General features: G+C 38.0%; 1 protein-coding gene across 5 annotated transcripts in view; it reads right to left on the reverse strand.

Moving 5' to 3' along the window:
• Positions 1-10241: 10241 nt before the first annotated feature.
• ephb3b (eph receptor B3b) overlaps positions 10242-18778 on the reverse strand; it is a 91497-nt gene continuing 82960 nt past the window's right edge. For 2 of the 5 annotated variants that reach the window (XM_087993565.1, XM_087993566.1), the window contains exons 15-17: positions 13233-13388; positions 12212-12314; positions 10242-11777 (exon numbers count right to left, since the gene is read on the reverse strand). In XM_087993565.1, the coding sequence (XP_087849691.1) occupies positions 11745-11777; positions 12212-12314; positions 13233-13388 (292 nt within the window). In that variant the 3' untranslated portion in view covers positions 10242-11744. Of the gene's footprint in view, positions 12315-13232; positions 13389-18778 lie in introns of all 5 variants that reach the window. The other 3 variants (XM_043702249.2, XM_043702250.2, XM_087993567.1) reach the window with 2 other exon arrangements.

Consider the following 18778-nt stretch of genomic DNA (forward strand, 5'->3'; position numbering starts at 1 on the left):
TGACCTTCTTTCCCCTATTTTGATTAAATCCCTTAGCCTGACCATTTAATGACATTCTGACCTCCTATCAAGGTACCTTTGTCTTTGCTGGTTCTGCACATTCATCATATCAAGGTCAGAGTGACTATAACTAGCCTTGTAACCCGCAACAGCTTTGGGACTAAATGGTATTCCCATTTCCTACCAGGTCACACCCTATCATCTCCAACCATCCCCTGGGACGGTGACCATTGGATACAATCAGGCCAATCCCAAGATTTGAGCTGACCACAGTCTTTATGATCACATGATCTGACCCCAAAATCTCCCGGAATTTTGTGTGATCTATCCTGCTCTAACTGACCATAGTCTATTCCACAGACTAAATTCACAAGACAACTGAATGATCAGCAAGCCCCAGGCATAATTTGCTTGACTGCTGGGGTTGACTTTGCTGAAATCTCAGGAAGCAATAGCACACCTCCTCAGACTTGCACAGAACCAATAACACACCAACTTTGGATTGTATTGGTCTATGGTTATGCTTTGTATGGTATTGTAGTGGTTTGCTATTGCTTCTGCAGATTGACCAGAAGACTCTCCCATTCTTTTTACCTGCCACTGGCATATAGTGGAAGGATTTGTAATTTGTAATTCTGCTTAGCCATATAATAAATATGCATTTCATCACCATTGAAACCCAAAGTGGGACTTGAAATTGGAGCTTTTGGCTCAGAGGCAGAGTTGCTTCCTGTGGCACCATAAAATTGCCTCATATCAAATAACAACAATCTTTAATTCATCGGTCATCAAAAAATGTAGATTTCTAAACCCAGGACACTGGAAACAAGTCTATATCATAATGACAAGATCAGCTCTGCTCAGCATTAATACTCCAAGGGGTCGATATGTTAGATTTTTTGATGTTGTTGAATTCTCAACATCTAGAAGTTTTTGGATGAACCCAAATTGAGGTTGTTTGCTAACATTCAGCTTCCTGACATCACCTCAGTAGCGTAGTCTAAGTACAGATATGGATGGGAAGCACATTTATAGTGGATGTGACAATGTGTATGTGTGTATAATTTAAAGGGATGAATGCATTTAAAAGAAAGTGGCAAAATGACAAAGATAGAGAAGCGTTTGTAAAGACTCCAAGGCAATTCTATCCAATCAAAATCGTGAAGTCTTAAAAGAACGGACACTAAGAGCAAGCAAGGCTGCAAGGAATGGAAATCCACATACAAGCCTCTTTCTGCCGAAGGTAATGTGGCATATTAGAACCTGATCTTCTGCTGGATGCCTAGCTGGGGCAAAGCTCAAGCTCGCTGGGTTGAACAGTGGGTCTCATGGCAGCATTATCACTGGTTGATATTGCAACATGCCTATAAAAGGCGATGAAAGTCAACAGTGACCAATAATTTGCAGGGAAGTGGGATTGTCAATGGCTGCCAGAGCTGTATTTACTGTAGTCACAGATGCCCCAGCAGGAGACAGCTAAACTTTACATCTGAAATGGTCACAACATTATTATATTATAGATAAAATAAAATAGAGATCATGGGTTGAATTTTCCCTTCCCTGGGGTGTTGAGAATAATAGCAAGCATGATGACTTAATTGGGTGAGAGTTCCAAGTTCAGATTCCTGCTGTCAAGCTTTTGCAATTATGTCCTCCCAATTCAGATCACAAGATTACTTTCTCACCCTTAGGTGGCGTGAGGCCTATATACATGTATTTTCTTCTTATAAATGACTTGACTCATCAGAATTAACCTTTTCCCAATCAAAATATTCATTGCTCGAGACACTCGATTGCTAATCCACAAGCATGTAACTGGCACTCACTCTGCCTCCAGTTAGGGTGAGTATTGTCACTGTCTCTACTGGTACCTTCATAGTGTTCTTTTCTTCACTTTGCTGGAACTTCCAGGAGGCAATGTTGACTAAAATACAATGTATCAATGGACCATTTCTCCATCCAACTGGGCAACAGCAATGTACCGGTATCTGCTTCTCAGGTGACTATTTAATAGAGTCAGATAAGCAGCACATGGCACATACTGTCTGCCTTGATGTCTGTGCTAGAGGGGAAACTTTTAGTGCAAAATGTAAAGCAATTGCATGTGGTTATTAGAAATGGTAAATCTAGGTTGTCCAAACCTACTTCAGTTGTTCTTTTGCAATCAATTTGAATATTGCTGAACAACTTCTGTTTTTGCTGAACCAACAAGCTGTGCCAACAAAGCTACAGGGGAGCAGGTCAAATTAGACGCCATTTGATTCCATGTAAACAATGTAAAGTCAAACTGTTGGATTGACTCCATCTTAATGAGACTTGAATTGTTCACCGTGTCTGAAGAATTAAGCAGCCAAATTTAGTAACAAAAAGCTGTATAAACAGTATGTAATTGATTTATTAAAATGATCTTGAAAGTAAAACATCAGATTGACTTTCATATTCAGAAGTTTTTATTAGCTTTAATAAATAAATTTTGAGTAATGCAACGTTGAAAGAATGTTGAGTGGGTGTAGCGCACCAAAACTAAATTTGTTTTGCAATTATTTTTATGAATATTTCAGAGGAACAGAGCAAATTCTATGAACAGAAATGAGATGACAGCTTTACATTCAGTATAAGAAATTTCCTTGTATGACTATGGTTATAATGGAACTAACCATTTATGGCAAATTAAAGGCACAGAAGAACATCCAGTAGACATTACTGGATTTCATCAAGGGATGATTATATTTTAATATGAAAATAAATCCCTACCTACAATTGGGTTTGACAACATTCTATGCATGCTCCAGATAGAATGTGCCTTCACAATAACATCACTGTGCCTTTCTGCTGTCAGCATTCTATTATGAATCTGATGTGAAGGCTAGTGTTTCTGTTGAGATTTTCTATTCATCTAATTTAAGAATCTTCACTGACATCAAACAAGTTTTCAAGAACAAAAAGCATGTTACAGAAAATGTAATTACAAGAAAACATTAAGTTGAGTGATCTCTGCTCTGTCCCTTGCATAAACACAACAGCTTCTTTAGCACAATAGCACGAGTGGCCTGTTCTGTATAAGTTTTGATAGAAATAAATAATTGAGAAACTTCAAACATTGGTTCAGTATCTCATGCTGGATTTATACTGGAAGAAAGCTTAATTTGCAAACCAAAGATTATATTTCATTCTATTTGATCTAAGTTCCAAATGAGTTGCAAGTCTGGAATAATTGCTTTGTAAATACAAAAACAAAATACTGCAAGTTCTAGGAATGTGGAAAACTGATGGAAATACTCCATACGCACCCAGCATCTATGGAGAGATTAATAGATGGGATTTAATAGATTCAATAAGGAGAGTTTGAAGGCAACTCATTTAATTCAGTGGTGGGGTGAATGGCAATGGGGGACCCTGCTGTCTTACCATTCATTCCCTGATAATATTTAAGTGTGGATGGGAAAGTGTGTGGATGGTGCCCATCTCAACACCACTTGGTGCCCTTGACAATCAATGCCTGCTTAAAGGTCACACTCCACCAGCAGCTGTATTCATCCAGCAGTCGCAGCAGGACTTGTCATATGGGAAGCCAGGAAAGTAAACCTACTGGAGCTGCCTGCAGGCTTGTTGTTGTGGGGGTGTGGAGGCTGGAGGGAATAGAGTCATAGAGTTATAGAGATGTACAGCATGGAAACAGACGCTTCGGTACAACCCGTCCATGCTGATCAGATATCCCAACTCAATCTATTCGCACCTGCCAGCACCCAGCCCATATCCCTCCAAACCCTTCCTATTCATATACCCATCCAAATGCCTCTTAAATGCTGCAATTGTACCAGCCTCCACCACATCCTCTGTCAGCTCATTCCATACACGTACCACCCTCTGCATGAAAACGTTGCCCCTTAGGTCTCTTTTACATCTTTCCCCTCTCACCCTAAACCTATGCCCTCTAGTTCTGGACTCCCCAACCCCAGGGAAAAGACTTTGTCTATTTATCCTATCCATGCCCCTCATAAATTTGTAAAACTCCTATAAGGTCAGCCCCCAGCCTCCAACCCTCCAGGGAAAACAGCCCCAACCTGTTCAGCCTCTCCCTATAGCTCAGATCCTCCAACCCTGGCAACATCCTTGTAAATCTTTTCTGAACCCTTTCAAGTTTCACAACATCTTTCCGATAGGAAGGAGACCAGAATTGCACACATTATTCCAAAAGCAGCCTAACCAATGTCCTGTACTGCCACAACATGACCTCCCAACTCCTGTACTCAATACTCTAACCAATAAAGGAAAGCATATCAAACGCCTTCTTCATTATCCTATCTACCTGAAACTCCACATTCAAGGAGCTATGAACCTGCACTCCAAGGTCTCTTTGTTCAGCAACACTCCCTAGGACCTTACCATTAGGTGTATAAGTCCAGCTAAGATTTGCTTTCCCAAAATGCAGCACCTCGCATTTATCTGAATTAAACTCCATCTGCCACTTCTCAGCCCATTGGCCCATCTGGTCCAGATCCTGTTGCAATCTGAGGTAACCGTCTTCGCTGTCCACTACACCTCCAATTTTGGTGTCATCTGCAAACTTACTAACTGTACCTCTTATGCTCACATCCAAATCATTTATGTAAATGACAAAAAGTAAAGAGCCCAGCACCGATCCTTGTGGCAGTCCACTGGTCACAGGCCTCCAGTCTGAAAAACAATCTTCCAGCACCACCCTCTGTCTTCTACCATAAGCCAGTTCTGTATCCAAATGGCTAGTTCTCCCTGTATTCCATGAGATCTACCCTTGCTAATGTGGTGCAGGAAATGCTAATTCTTATTCATAGGCATTCAGACAGATCATGGCAGCCCCCCTCCCCCACCCCCTCATTGAGAAGGGCTCTCTGTAGTGCTGAGAGCCCTTCTCCTACTGGTTTATGCAGCCGCCACAATCCCAGCCCTGTATTCTCCGCACTGATATCATTCATCTCATGGCCTTGCTCCATTGACAGACCTGAGTGTCTGGTGCCTGCACTGAGCCCAGCAGCTACCACTGCTCCCTCAGCAATACACAACTGCCAGACTCTCATCAATCAGCAAGGCCCTGGGGTGGGATTTTCACATTACCCACCCCGCCATCCCGATCCAATATGGTCTTTTTATTATGTAATCACCTTGTCCTGAGATGTTATGGCACACATCTGCAGCAGGCAGTACTTGAAAACGGGTCTCCTGGTCCAGAGGTACTGACTTTACAACTGTACCACAAGGGTCCTACCCAATGTCTTTGTGACCTGGAGAGGTCCATTGTCCAGTTAATTGTCTGACTAGCATTTAGTTTGGTAGGATGCATAAAGTGGGAGCACTGATCATCTCTGTTATATACCAGTACATTGCAGAACATTTGAAACTAAAAAAAATCCCCCTTTATTCATAATATCTTTAGCTTTCTCACTGAATGCTGCCTGACTTAATGAGTATTTCTGGTTTTTTTTTGCTTGGAGCAGAGATGGAAGGGTTACAGAGAGTTCTCCACTTGTCTCCAACCTCTAAATTCACCTTTTGCCAACTATTGTTAGCTGATAGCTGGTTGGGAACCAGTCTCATGTTGCATCATCCGTATTAACACTAATTATTGATCTGTTGCCTTTCTTTTGCTGTTGTTAATGGCAGCTTGTTTACTGGTGGCACATAACATCCGACTTCAGTGACAGACTTAAAAGCAGCCTGCATCTTTCAAAGGGGAAATGGACTTCAGCTGCATTCGACAGCTTTGCAATAGGACTGGAAGCATTAGCAAAGGATAGAGATGTTCTGTCCATTCATGGGCATTAGCATCTTCAGCCAAACCTCCGGGCACTAACTATGAGATGTGCATGAGGTCTAAACTAGAATTGTGGTACCAAAACTGTCCACAAAAGCAAATGTAATTAATAATCTGACAAAGGTTCTGAAGATTTCAAAAAACAGCACTCTTGCTGCTCTCTCCTTAGACATATACCACCAATAGCCCCAGCATTTACAACTCTGTTTCAAGTGGTTCACTACATCAACCAGCCTTGCAGATCAACAGTAGCCATCCACCTCAGTTGCCATTGCATCTTAGAAACAGTGAAAGTGTATGATTAGCACAGGCAATAGATGTTTTCACAATGTGATTTTTACTTCTCATTTTTCAATATCGTAAACCTGAAATGCGATGTTGTAATAACTTGGTGTAAGCGGTTTGTGTGGATTACTGTTGGTTCAGAATTCCTGACAAAGTGCACACGATAAGATCAGTATATGCCCAAATGGTGCGACTCAAATTTTGTATTCTCCTTTTTGAAGCACAACAGCCTTTTACATTAATCTAGTGTTTCTGCCCAAAGTGGCTTCTTCATGCAGTAAAATCACTAAGTTAAATTGTGGAAGCCTGCAAATTTGAGTTAAACAGAGCTTCAAAAGGTTGAGGAATCACCTATGTGACCCAGTTTGCCTACAAACAAGTTCTGTCAAAAAACATGAGCATGATGACACAGTAAATGTGAACGCTTTTTTTTCAATTTGTTTACATCTTATAAAGGCCTGACCTTGTATCGCAAAAGGTAAAAATAACGAGAGTTAGCTCTGAAAAAAAGCCTCAGTTGTCTTTCTTTCTGCTTAGCACATCATGTCATTAATGCAAACATCTTTTTAGGCAGAAGGACAAACTTCCAGAGCAGGTCTTCCATTTTTTGCAGCTTCAACTGTGGAAACAGGAGAGAGAGCAGACAGGTATTCATCAGACTCTTCAGGTCCATAAGAGCCTTTATTTTCTTCTATTCATACATTTTGCCCACCTTTCTGATCCACTTCAAATGATGGAGATCATCCAGGCCGTTCTGTTAGCCTCATAATATAGAGGTTGATATTTGCAAAATAACATAGCTTCTTGGACTTTGCTACCACAAGCAACAGCATTTCTTTGGTACCATCTATGTTGCACCAATCACATTAATGGCATGTTCCTCGCTTTACTTTTCACCATATGCATTTCAGCATTAAATAGAGTGATCTGCTAAAAGACAGCAAAACAATCCACTTTCATCCACATTAAAACTACTCTTGGTGTATACTCATTCTGAAAAAAATTGTTCAAAAACATTTTTGCTGCAGGCTTTCCCACGATTTCACACTTTAGCTTGGTCTAACTCCACTCTGATTAGCACAGTCATATGATAAACATGCATAAATCCAGCTAATCAGGGTTACCAGTCTGAATTTTCAACTTAATGTGGGCATCCTTTTTTGAATTTCCTATGTCAATGAGAATGAAGTTTAAAAGCAAGTTGTGTCTATTTTGAATTCGTGAAATATGAAAATGTTAGTTCATTAACACTTCCTGGATATTTTACATTGGCTTTCCTTCAGAGAAGAGGAATTTAAGCAACATAAATGTTGTTTCGACACACTTTGTAGTGTATTTTTGTGAGTCTTTATAAGTTAGTCCAAACTTCATTTGATGCAAGTTGAGTCAGAAATAGCTCTTCAATGGTTTCTAGACTGCTTGGTGTGTGAATTTGAGTATTTCCACATTTGTAGAGTAGGATGTCTTTTTATTGGATCATGTTTTATAAAGGTATGGGCATAATCAGTTTCATTCTATATGCTGAAAAAGGCATTAGGTTGAATTAATAAATTTGTGTAAATTGCACCACCCTCTTCCCATGTTCAAAGTAGGTAGCTTTGATCTTTCCTATGCAAGATGACCATATCTTTATTGGACACATCCATGTCCGATGTCTTAGGTAGGTCTTTACAAGGATCCAGATGTATAAATGCTCAGTGCAATTGTTGTTGGCTTAGCTGATCAAACATTTACCTTACTTTGGATGACTAGCACATAACTTTGCCTGGTCCTGAAGAACCATACTGAGGCTAAGTTGTTTGTTAGAAGCCTGTTTCCTTCAGATGCAGTTAAATGAAAACACTGCTTTCCCAACCGTAAAAAGAAAGTGCTCCAGTCTGTGATGTTGCACCAAGATTTCTACGTCTTACCTTCTTGTCAGTAAAATTGGGTAATGCTAACAAACCATTTAAGGATTCCTTTAGAATTCAGCTATGTAACAAGGACTTAAGATCAATACTGAAGCGTAAAAGAAATCAGTTTCCATAAAAGTACGTGAGTAATGAAGATGAAATACATACCATGGTATTAAGTCATAAAAATTTATAGACTACAGCTGCCTTTAAATTTCCTTCAGCATAAGAATATTAACTGTCTCCACCTCACTCAATATATTGTAGGGTCACAACTCTAAATGCAACATTGAACATTCCAAAGTATTAAATTTAGTTTCCTGTCAGCAGGATTGAAAAGAAATGAATGAAATCCATTTTCACTTTAAGACAAAGACCAGAACTTGCCTAATATTTGAATACTTGGGAGTTAACTTCAGCCAAAACATAACCACAACCAGCTTAAATCAGTCTCTATTTGTTACATGAAAGTAGAGAGTTCTGTGTGAATTGAGCAGACCTGCATGCCCCTTACTCGTAAAAATCACCCTTAGGAATATGAGTTCAAGTGTTCTGGTAGTCACTTTAGTCGGACCTGAGTTCAAAAACTACAGCATTAAATTAGTACCAGAGTCTGTCATATTGAAAAATAGGCCATATGAAGAAAGTCACTTCATGCTGAATACAGAAATAAACCTCTTGGAGAAAATCAAAACTTAAACCAAACAGATTGAAATTTAATCTTGCTATTCTGTCAAATCGTGAGAATATTTAGAGTCAAACATAATCTCCAAATATGCAGGTATAATCCAAATTTCTTTCAGCAAGTGAAAAGAAATAACAAATAGAGGATGACATGAAGCCAAATGTACAAATAAGAATAATTCCACCAAAATGAGAACCAGAGACTCAACAAGGTGCTCATAAGAAAGGAGTTTCACAATGTAATGGTCACACATTGAGTCCATGGGTTGCAGGATACTTGAATCTGTCAACTTCAGTTGTGGTGAGTTTTACCAGTTACAGGCTGAATCTGCAAGGGTTCCTAATGATACTGGAGCATTTCCTTTCTCTGTAGGTGGATGACATTCTCCAATTGGTTAACAGCTACACGAACTTGAGACCAGTTATTGGTCCACGTGTTAGTAATGAAATACTCAACCTGACTAAACTATCTTAAACAACAGAGGAAGCTTCAAGAAAGCAGCTATTTGAGGTTAATAATGCTTACTTTAAGAGACTTGAGATTTAGGCATTCTGTAGATATACCACAAGATTTGTTGAATTGGATTTTCCAGGTCCAGAGGAGACCTTCAAAATGAGACAGATTGGCATGGCGATATGCTACCCAATGCCTTCCCTCCTCCATGTAATTAAGTGCTGGGTTCATGGTTCCTTCCAAACCCACATTCATTTAATTGACTACTTAAGAGTTTTAATAAAAACAATCACTTTAGGTTCTCATCCTGATAGCTGCAATTTCCCACCTCTGGGTGGGCATAGTGTGGGGTATGATGTTTGTTGAGAGCTAATTCCTTTCACTTGCTTCTAATGCCCTGGCACTTCTGCTCCCAACCCCTGCAACAACACTCAAAGTTTAACTTGTGTTAGTCCTCAATCTTGAGATTCCAGTGCATGATATAATAGCGGCAACCATAGTCCTCTCACTAGTGCTGCTGAATGCTACAGCTGTGGGCAGATGGAACATCATATACTTCAGTTTCAAGTTGAGAGGAAGGTCTGCCGGTATCCTCTTAAGAGCTTAATGGACAGGAGATCCCATAGGCCTTCCTTCTAATACAGAGAGTGCGTGTATGTCTGTGTCTGTCTTGGCTCTCTTAGGCTATCACAAGACACCTGCCAAAATCGGAGAAATTCAGCCCATTGTTAGTGTTCATCATGGTATTTAAACTTTATGAAAAATGTCCCCAAATTCAGTGACATCCTCAAATCCACAATTGATTGACAAACAATGACAGTATTAGATTAATAAATATATATTCCTCATTGACTTTGAAGCCAAGAGAAGATTTTGAAATTTTAATATAAACTTTATTTTTTCATTAGACTTTGTCATTTCACTCTATTACAGAATTGCTTCAGGCCACTATGACTCATTTTTAGTTACTCACTTAAAATCAGGTGCATTGTAAAACAAACTCTATTCTTAACTCAGGATGTCTCCAACAGATTGACATTACCATAAAACATTATATTAACCAACTGCCAACTTTGAATACAAGGAATGGCACTGAATTTGATGCACAAAAGAAACAAGCTCAGGGAATACCATAAACTTCTTAAATAATTTAATTGCAAAAGGTTTTTTAAAAATATTTCTACAAATGCAAGAATGCATCTTTTTCACCATTAAATACATCTCAATATTTTAAAAAGTTTGCAAAATACTATACAGGTATGTTTTCCAAAGTGACTGGAAGACAGCCATTAGGTTTTTCTACAAAAGATTAGCCACTGTATGGCTCTTACAGAAGTACTATGTAGAAAGATTACTTGAGAAGAAATGGTGGGCCACATTATTAAAGCTTGCACCAAATTCACAGCAACATAACCAAATGTATTTTGTTAGTCACAGATGTCGAGCAGGTACTGTGAACTACTACTGAATGACCTATCACAACGAATAGTTCAAAATTATTTTTTACAACATTGTTATTTTACAGAACAATTTGGAATTAATGGTCTACTTTTGTGAATGAGGATTGCAGAACATCAAAATTTAACTGTATCATTCTGCACATTTTGCCTTGTCTATATACAATATAGGTACGTGCCATTTAGAGTGGCAAAATATACACAATCTGTATTTATTGGTTAAAGCCCACACATTAACAAAGGAAAATATCTAAAAGTATGTACAAATATACAGTCTCCTCTGCCAATGTCTTCTTGGAATATTAAGTAAGGGGAGGTTTGGAGATGAGCTAAGAAATGATTTACTGTAATACAACCTAAATTAAAAACGCTTATTGCCTTTTCCATATTTTGTGTCACAATTACTCTTTGCACTCTATTGTTTACAAAGGTTTTATCTGTTCTTTAGAAAAAATAAAATTTCCTTTCTTTTGGCAATGACAACAAAATTTAACAGCACTTGATTAAACAGATGGCCATGAAGTTTCTTCGGTCATGTAGAGTTATTCTTTTTCTTGACAGCTCTCACAGTTAAAGGTTCTAAATCATTTTGGTGTTTCGGCATCTGCTTTTGCAATTCAGAATGTTCCACACAACTGTGTTCCCATGGGTGACAATTTCACAAATTTCAGCTGGAAGCCAAAGGAACCCCAATAATAAAGTCCAGAATGAAGATTCTGTCCTGCATTACAGCAGTTTTGAATCAGAATCAATTTATTGATGAAAGTCTTGTCATCCATCTTTTTCCAGGTGTTATTTGGTTGAACACTATAAGAACTGCTTCATGCCTTTTGTGCACAGCATATCCTTCCCTTGTCGGTACGCAGGGATAGCCAATGCATCCAGTCATTCATTTACTTAGCGTAACCATAAATTAAAAGAACACCCGGTAACTTCAACTTCAATCTTGTATTCATGATAGCTAGGCATGTTTCCTTTCACTTCCATCTCACGATATAATTATCCTGATGCCAGTATTCAATACTCAAGTGCCACAGAAGTTGTGAAGAAAGGTCATTCTGAACCAAAAGGTGCAAGCACACCTTGAAGGCATTCCATTATTATTCCAATCTGGTTTTATTGCAAGTTGAGAAATAGGAACTAACTCAGAGACTAGATTATCACTCTATATACAGAATTGTTCAACTTCTTTCTTTCTTTTCATCGATGGTGCTCTGAAGGAATGGAACACAAGTGGAATATCAAATCTATGATCCAATATCTCATGTGGTATCTTGATACATAGATTTTAAATAATACATCTTCAATATGAAGACTTAATAATATACTGACTTCTGGGCAGAACTTGCCTTCTGTGGCAGCTTTTGAAAGTCTTTGATATCGTCACAGGTTTGGTGCAAAAGAAGTAAAAATCCCATGACAGAAACCAATTGCCCAAAAGCCAAGATAACTATTTTCAGACTGTGTTCCTTTTTGGAGCCCTTTCAGATATTTTTCAATTCATGCTACAATTATCCTTGAACTGAGGGTTGACTTGAAACAATAGAACTAGGTGCTCCACACAGGAAAAACTGGAAGTCAGGCACTGCACACAATTATCCTACTTGACTTCAATCTTAATTAATTCCAGAGTGCCTTGCTGTCAGACCTGCACTGGAAGCGTTTGGTTCATCTGTAATCTCATGTCCTGAATGCTGCCGAGAATCTTCTTCTGGTGTCCAGCCAATGTAACTCCTATCCTCAGCAAGTCTCTGCAAAAGAATGCACATTTGTTACATTTTCTTTGTCAATTTATTTTGACTAGTTTCCAATTTTTAAAAAAAATTGTTTAATAATTCAACACTGATGTCTTCAGAATTCTCTTTTTTTTCCTCCAATGCAATGAAAAATGTGATTTCTGTAATTTTAAAGCAACAATTTACAAATGTCTGAGTTGCCCTACTTTGGTTACTAATATTGTTTATCATCTAAGATTCCTCTACTTAAACATAATTATTCTGCAGTATTTATTATGTAATAAGTAAATTATAAGGATTATCTAATGAAGTCTTTAATTGCATCCCATTCAGCTGATTGGTAGATGTCTAAAGACATTGACGACTAAAAAACCTTTTGGAAGGAAGAAAGTTCAACTTGATGGTTCACAAATTCAACTTCCCACTCATTACTCTTTTATGTAGTATTCATCTCTATTAGTTAATTCTGTCTTTCCTATGATGAAAAATATCTATGTAATCATTTGGTCCCAATGAGTTAAAATTACTTATTACACTGAAACCCAAGCATGAAGCCAGTTCCTCTTCAAGTCACACACTAATTTTATTGGGAACTTTATTCACTGTCACTGGGTCAAAAACTTGGGAGTCCTCTTCCTAACAGCACTGTGAGTATACCTATAGCACATGATCTGCAGCATTCAAGAAGGGAGCTCATCACCACCTTCTCAAGGGCAATTAAGGATGGGCAATAACTGATAGTTTGCCAGCAATGCCAACATCCCATGAGAAAAATGGTTTCCAATTGGTATTCTAAGGACAGAGCCTATACTTTAGGTGTGAGACAAATCATGACTAAAATGGTTGAACCAATTGTACATGTTTTTGTCTCAGCCTTAGTTCATAATAAATTTCATGAACAGGCTAGAGAAAGTGATGAGGTTTAATACTTACTCTGCTGTCATCTGCGCAACCAAGTCGAAAGAGGTGAACCCAGCATTAATAAAATTCTCCTTGTATCGACCCATTTTAATTGCATCTAGCCAGTCTCCCACTGTGGTGAATGTGGTGTAGTCAGGAACAGTACGATCCAAAAGAGGCTGGGAAGGGCTGTGGGGAAGATAAGACAAAATCAGTCCACACCTTAAGCCCTGTTTACATCAGTATCCAGAGTGAGCCTGAAACAAGTCACTTCAGGTACTGAGAACTTTAAGGATCACAGCTGCCCTGTGTGCACTAATTCTCATAATGGCTCAGTTCTGATCATTGACAATTGACTGAGCATGTCTACACTGCTTTAAGATATAATATGGCACAAGAGGTAAATGATTTGCTATTGTTTTCTGCTAATATCTGCAATGCTTTGTAACCTGTGAAGTAGTACACAAAATACCAGTTACTTGCTCCTTGACTAAAAAGTCTTAATTTTGTGTGTTTTGTGTTCACCTTGACCTGTGTGTTGAACTACATGGTTAAAATACTGAAAGGGAACTTCATCATCAATGACAAGGGAGACAGAATCAATGGAGGGAGGAAGATAGCATTTTGTATTTTTATAATATCATACAATGCTGTGAGCACTAATGTCCTGATGAAATAGTAAAATTGAATTTTCCTAACTCTGCACCGAAGGGGTTTTGCTTTTGTGTTGTCTGACTCTGTATGCTCTGCCACAATATATTTTGGAGTTGTGTCTGTAATGTGTTGGTAATGCAATGTAATACAGGAAAGAACTGGTTACTACTCACAGGTATGCTTTGCAATATATATCTCTCAAAGTTCTAGTTATCAGTTTTACCTCAAGAGAATTTAGAATTATTCTTCCTTATGACCTTGGTATTGAAGTGATAATGATGATGGCAGAACCATCAACTTTCACTGTCTTTACTCTTCTGAAACTGGGGAACCTTTGAAATTTTGTGTTAAATGCAGAAATCCATTGCTCCCAGGGATTCCACCCTGCCCTCCAGTTTGCGGCTGATTATAAAATATTGAGCTAATGTGAACTTCTACTCCTAAACTATTAATCTTACTCTTGAAAACTTTTGCAAAAAGGTGGACTTGTTGAATGAGGCAGACCTGTTCTTTTAATAACATACAAGTTTCTAATTATTCCTAAACAAACTCTCTGACCCTTAAACAGTACAAACACATTTGTGGAATGTCAAATTTCTCCAATACGATAAAACACATCCTGTATTTTCTTTCAAATCATTTCTTTCAAGTTTATTTAAGATACGTTAGCTTCTACTTTAATCTTATATGTATACTCCATTTTTTTATCAATATAACATTTAAAGTAAAAATGAAAGAAGTGAGTAGTTTGTGCTTCCTAATTTGCTGTTGATGAGAATACTTCATGTTTTAAACTCATTCATGGGAATGTGGTGATGCTGGCAAGGACAGCATTTATTACACATCTCTAATTGCCCTTGATAAGGAGGCAGTGAGATGCCTTATTGAACTGCTGCAGTCCCCATGATGTAGTTCATTGGCTGATTGACCTGTCGGATGACATCTCTGCTGCTAGACACCGAGATGACTTGGTGTCTGACTGAAACTGACATCAGGAAGGATGAAATCCAGGTTACAGAGATCACAAAACCTTTGTGGGCAACTTTCTTCAAGGTCAGTAGTCAATGCTGTTGCTTCACTGCTAACTGTGACACCCAACTCCACATTTCTGATTCTTTCGCAGAACCAAAATCATTGTTTTAGGTTTCACTCATTCATAGTAAAATAATGATATATTATTTGGCTTATTACTCTTAAAAGTAACAAAATACATAAATTCATCAATAATAAATAAAATATAGTTAAATGCATCTGTAGTATTTACACTTTGGCACAAACCAGACAACACTGTTGATTATATAAAATGAAGCAGATAGTTCAATAAAGGTCTATAGTTAAATAGAGTGAGAACAATTAGCAATGAGGACATCAGGAAAGAATTTGAGGCACAGTTTATTGTATACTTTGAATACAATACAAAGGTTAGCTTGCTTTGGACATATAAAGTGTTTTATGAGTGATTTTTGCCAAAATATTCCTACCAAGGCATCTGCAGAGAGATTCAAAGATAATGTAAAGCAGACTGCACAGGAAATGGATGAGAAATTTTAAGGAAACAGATCAAGCAGGCATGATTAGCAGCCCTTGTTAACGACCCATCCTGTTACATGGGCCAATATTGGAATTAGTCTGCTAACTGATGACAACATTGATGACACATATGTGATTAAAAGTGCAAAATGAATGAGCCTCTTTGGGTATTTGGAACTGGGACTGGGACCATATCATTGACAGCTAATCACTTAGAGCCATTATAGAGGTAAAGAATGACTCAGGATTGTTGTAGATATACTGTTAATAAAATAAAGTATTTGAAGATCATCTTCTATGCACATCAATACAGGGGCAGGTGATACTTTCACAAAGACAGATCTTATTGATGTTACTTAAAGGAATAAAGAAAGACGTCCCAGTCTCTTTCAGGGCACAAACTCTTTTAAGCTACTTTTTCAATTTTATCCTTATAATTTTTTTAAAGTAAGGGAAATAATATCTGATGGACACCCTACATATCATTCTTCACATATGCAAAGCTGTACTGGTCACTCAGGGCATGTGTTTCATTTGTTTTCACCTCCAGCAGCGTAGAGATCAAAATTAGACTCATATGAATCTAATTTCATACATCTTTTTTACTTAGAGACAAAGAGGGTGGAGGAGAAAGAACAGATGTCTTCAATATTTCATTCTTGAATAAGCAAACAAGTAATAAGCAGGATCCAAGATTCATCTTTTCCATTTCACCTATCCAGTTTTGCCAAATTAGAACATAGAAGAGTACAGCACAGGAACAGGCCCTTCAGCCCACAACGTTGTGCGGAACATGACGCCAAATTAAACTAATCCCTTCTGCCTGACCTTGGTTCACATCCCTTCATTCCTTGCATATTCTTAATAATTGTTATTAAAATTCCATTGAAATTTGCAAGCTTCTAGTAAAATATCGAGGTGGTTACACCTCAGTATGATCTTAAAGAATTCCAGCAAACAGCTCATCACTACACAGCTACATCTTCCATAATTCTCATCGAATGAGCCGGGCCACGAATTCTGCTGGAGAGAGGAGCAGCATGTTTTCAAATTAGGCATACCTAGAGTAGATGTGGCAGTGAGTTAACCACTAAAAACTAAGAACTGTGGATGCTGGAGATCTGAAACAAAATAGAAAGTGCTGACAAAACTCAGCAGGTCTGGTGGCATCTGTGGCAAGAGTTAACGTTTCAAGTCTGGTGACTCTTCATCAGAACTGATACCAGCTTGGGAAAAAATGGTAATAATGTTGAAGACAAGTTTGAGAGATGTTGGGGGAGTGATGAATGGATAGGTGGAAATGAGTCCAGAGAGCGAGAGACAGAGCGATATGAAAGAGGTAGCAGAGAAGGAGATTATTAATAGTAGCCAGGACAGAGGAGAAGTTGGATAAGTGAAGATGAGAGCTGATAGTAGAAGAGAATGGGTATGCTGTACTGAAAGTAATTCATGTCATGACAGATGACACAAACAAATAGGCATGGGTAAACCCTAAATTTTGCCTTCACCACTTCGGTAAGTATTGTATGACAGAATGGAAATCTGCACACATCCCCGCCCACCATACAGAAATTGCTTCTGGGCAACACCAAACAAAGAAATATAGCACAGGCCACTTTCTAGGCTCAGGTCACTTTTATCTATGTAAATCAATGTCAATTTGCAGTGTTTCATTTACACAGTGAGTTATCTCAGCAAATTCTATTAATATTTAGCCAAAGCAACTTACGTAAGTACTGTACTGATAACTTTGCTTTAAAATGCTGCATTATTGAATGGATGAATGGAAAAATACAAATTAAGTTGTGTTAAGTGCATGAGTGGGCAGACAGGTAGCTGATAAAATTTATTGTGGCTAGATCAAAAGTGATTCATTTTAGTAGAAGGAATGAAGAGGGGTAATACAAAATTCTGAGAAAGGAAGACTGAGGGTCTACATACATAAGTCTTTGGAGGTGGAAGATCATGTAGAGGAGGCAGTTGAATAGGAATTTGGGAGCATTGGCTTTGTAGTTTGAGGCAGAGAGTATAAACTGCAAAAGAGCTATATCAAATCGTCATGAAACACTGGTTGGACACCAACTGAAGTATTGTTGCGCGACTTAGGTCAAATAAGGTTAAAAAGGGATTTAATAGGGCTATTCAAAATAGTAAATTTTTCTGAAAACACGAATAAAGGGCAATTTTTGTTTGGCATAAAATTCAATAAGCAGTTGATACAGATTTAAGGTGACTGAACAAAGTGTCAGAAGCGACACAAGGAGAAAAATGCTTCTACAGTGAATTATGATTTGCAATGCACTGTCAGAGAAGAAATGGCCAGTAGATTCAATTGCAACTTGCAAAAGAAAACTAGATAAATATTAGAGGGGAAATATTTATGGACCTGTGAGTAAAGATCCACAGAGAGCAAATAGTTCTTTCAAAGAGTCAGCACAGTGGGCTAAATGTTTTCCCTATTGTTGTATAATTTAATGATGAAAGAAATAAATAATCATGGCTACATAATCATCTAAGTAATTCTTTTGTTGCAGGCTGCAGAAACACTGAAACTGCTGAGCCACATGTCAACTGTCTGTCAGATCAAATTTTATAGCAGCGTCAGTCAGCCCTGCTTCTTGTACTAAATCTGAGGTAGTCACTCCTGAAATCTGACTCATTAACTTTATCTATAGGCTGATGTCAGTCCTGTCATCAGTGTTACCCTATATCATTTATGACCCTCCTCATTCACTTTAATATATATACATTTAAGAGATTTTTAAATTAAAAAAAAACCTTAGTGCCTCATGCCAGTGTAATTAATTACTTCTTACTACCCAAAACTCCTTAAACATTCTTCCATGCAAATTTAATTACAGGTTTGACAAGTATTTCAGGTAGAAATGGAGATTTTCTTTGAGTTGAAGGTTTCATCCCCACGACTAGAAGTGGACTTTGTCTCATAAATCCCCCCAGTGTTTTTTTATTAATTAACTTGTCTAAAGGTACCATAAACGTTTCACGGCTATTGTTTATTCCCATCTTGCTGATGTGCATTTTTTCAAAATTTTCTGCACTCACTTGTGTAACTAACACATCTTTGTTTGTATTGTTCAGGTAGATTTCTTATCAGTCTTATCAATTAAGTGTCAACTGACCTTGTGACCTTTAGTTCTAAACAAAAGGTCACTTCATTATTGTTTCCTGTCTATCACTCATCAGTAAGGATCTAGATGCACAGACAGAAGAAAGGATCCAAGCTATTTTGAAAATCCTTAGTGCTTCACCATTTGCTGAAGAGTCCATATTGTCTTTTGTGGTCCCACATACCATCTTAGATGACAGGCATTATTACAAAAGATAATCAGGATCATGACCGATACTGACTTCATGCTTGAGCAACAGACACCAAG

This window comes from Chiloscyllium plagiosum, unplaced genomic scaffold (genome assembly GCF_037043375.1).
Source record: "Chiloscyllium plagiosum isolate Xiang-an unplaced genomic scaffold, Cpla_swu_hap1 HiC_scaffold_13, whole genome shotgun sequence".
Taxonomy (NCBI): Eukaryota; Metazoa; Chordata; class Chondrichthyes; order Orectolobiformes; family Hemiscylliidae; genus Chiloscyllium; species Chiloscyllium plagiosum.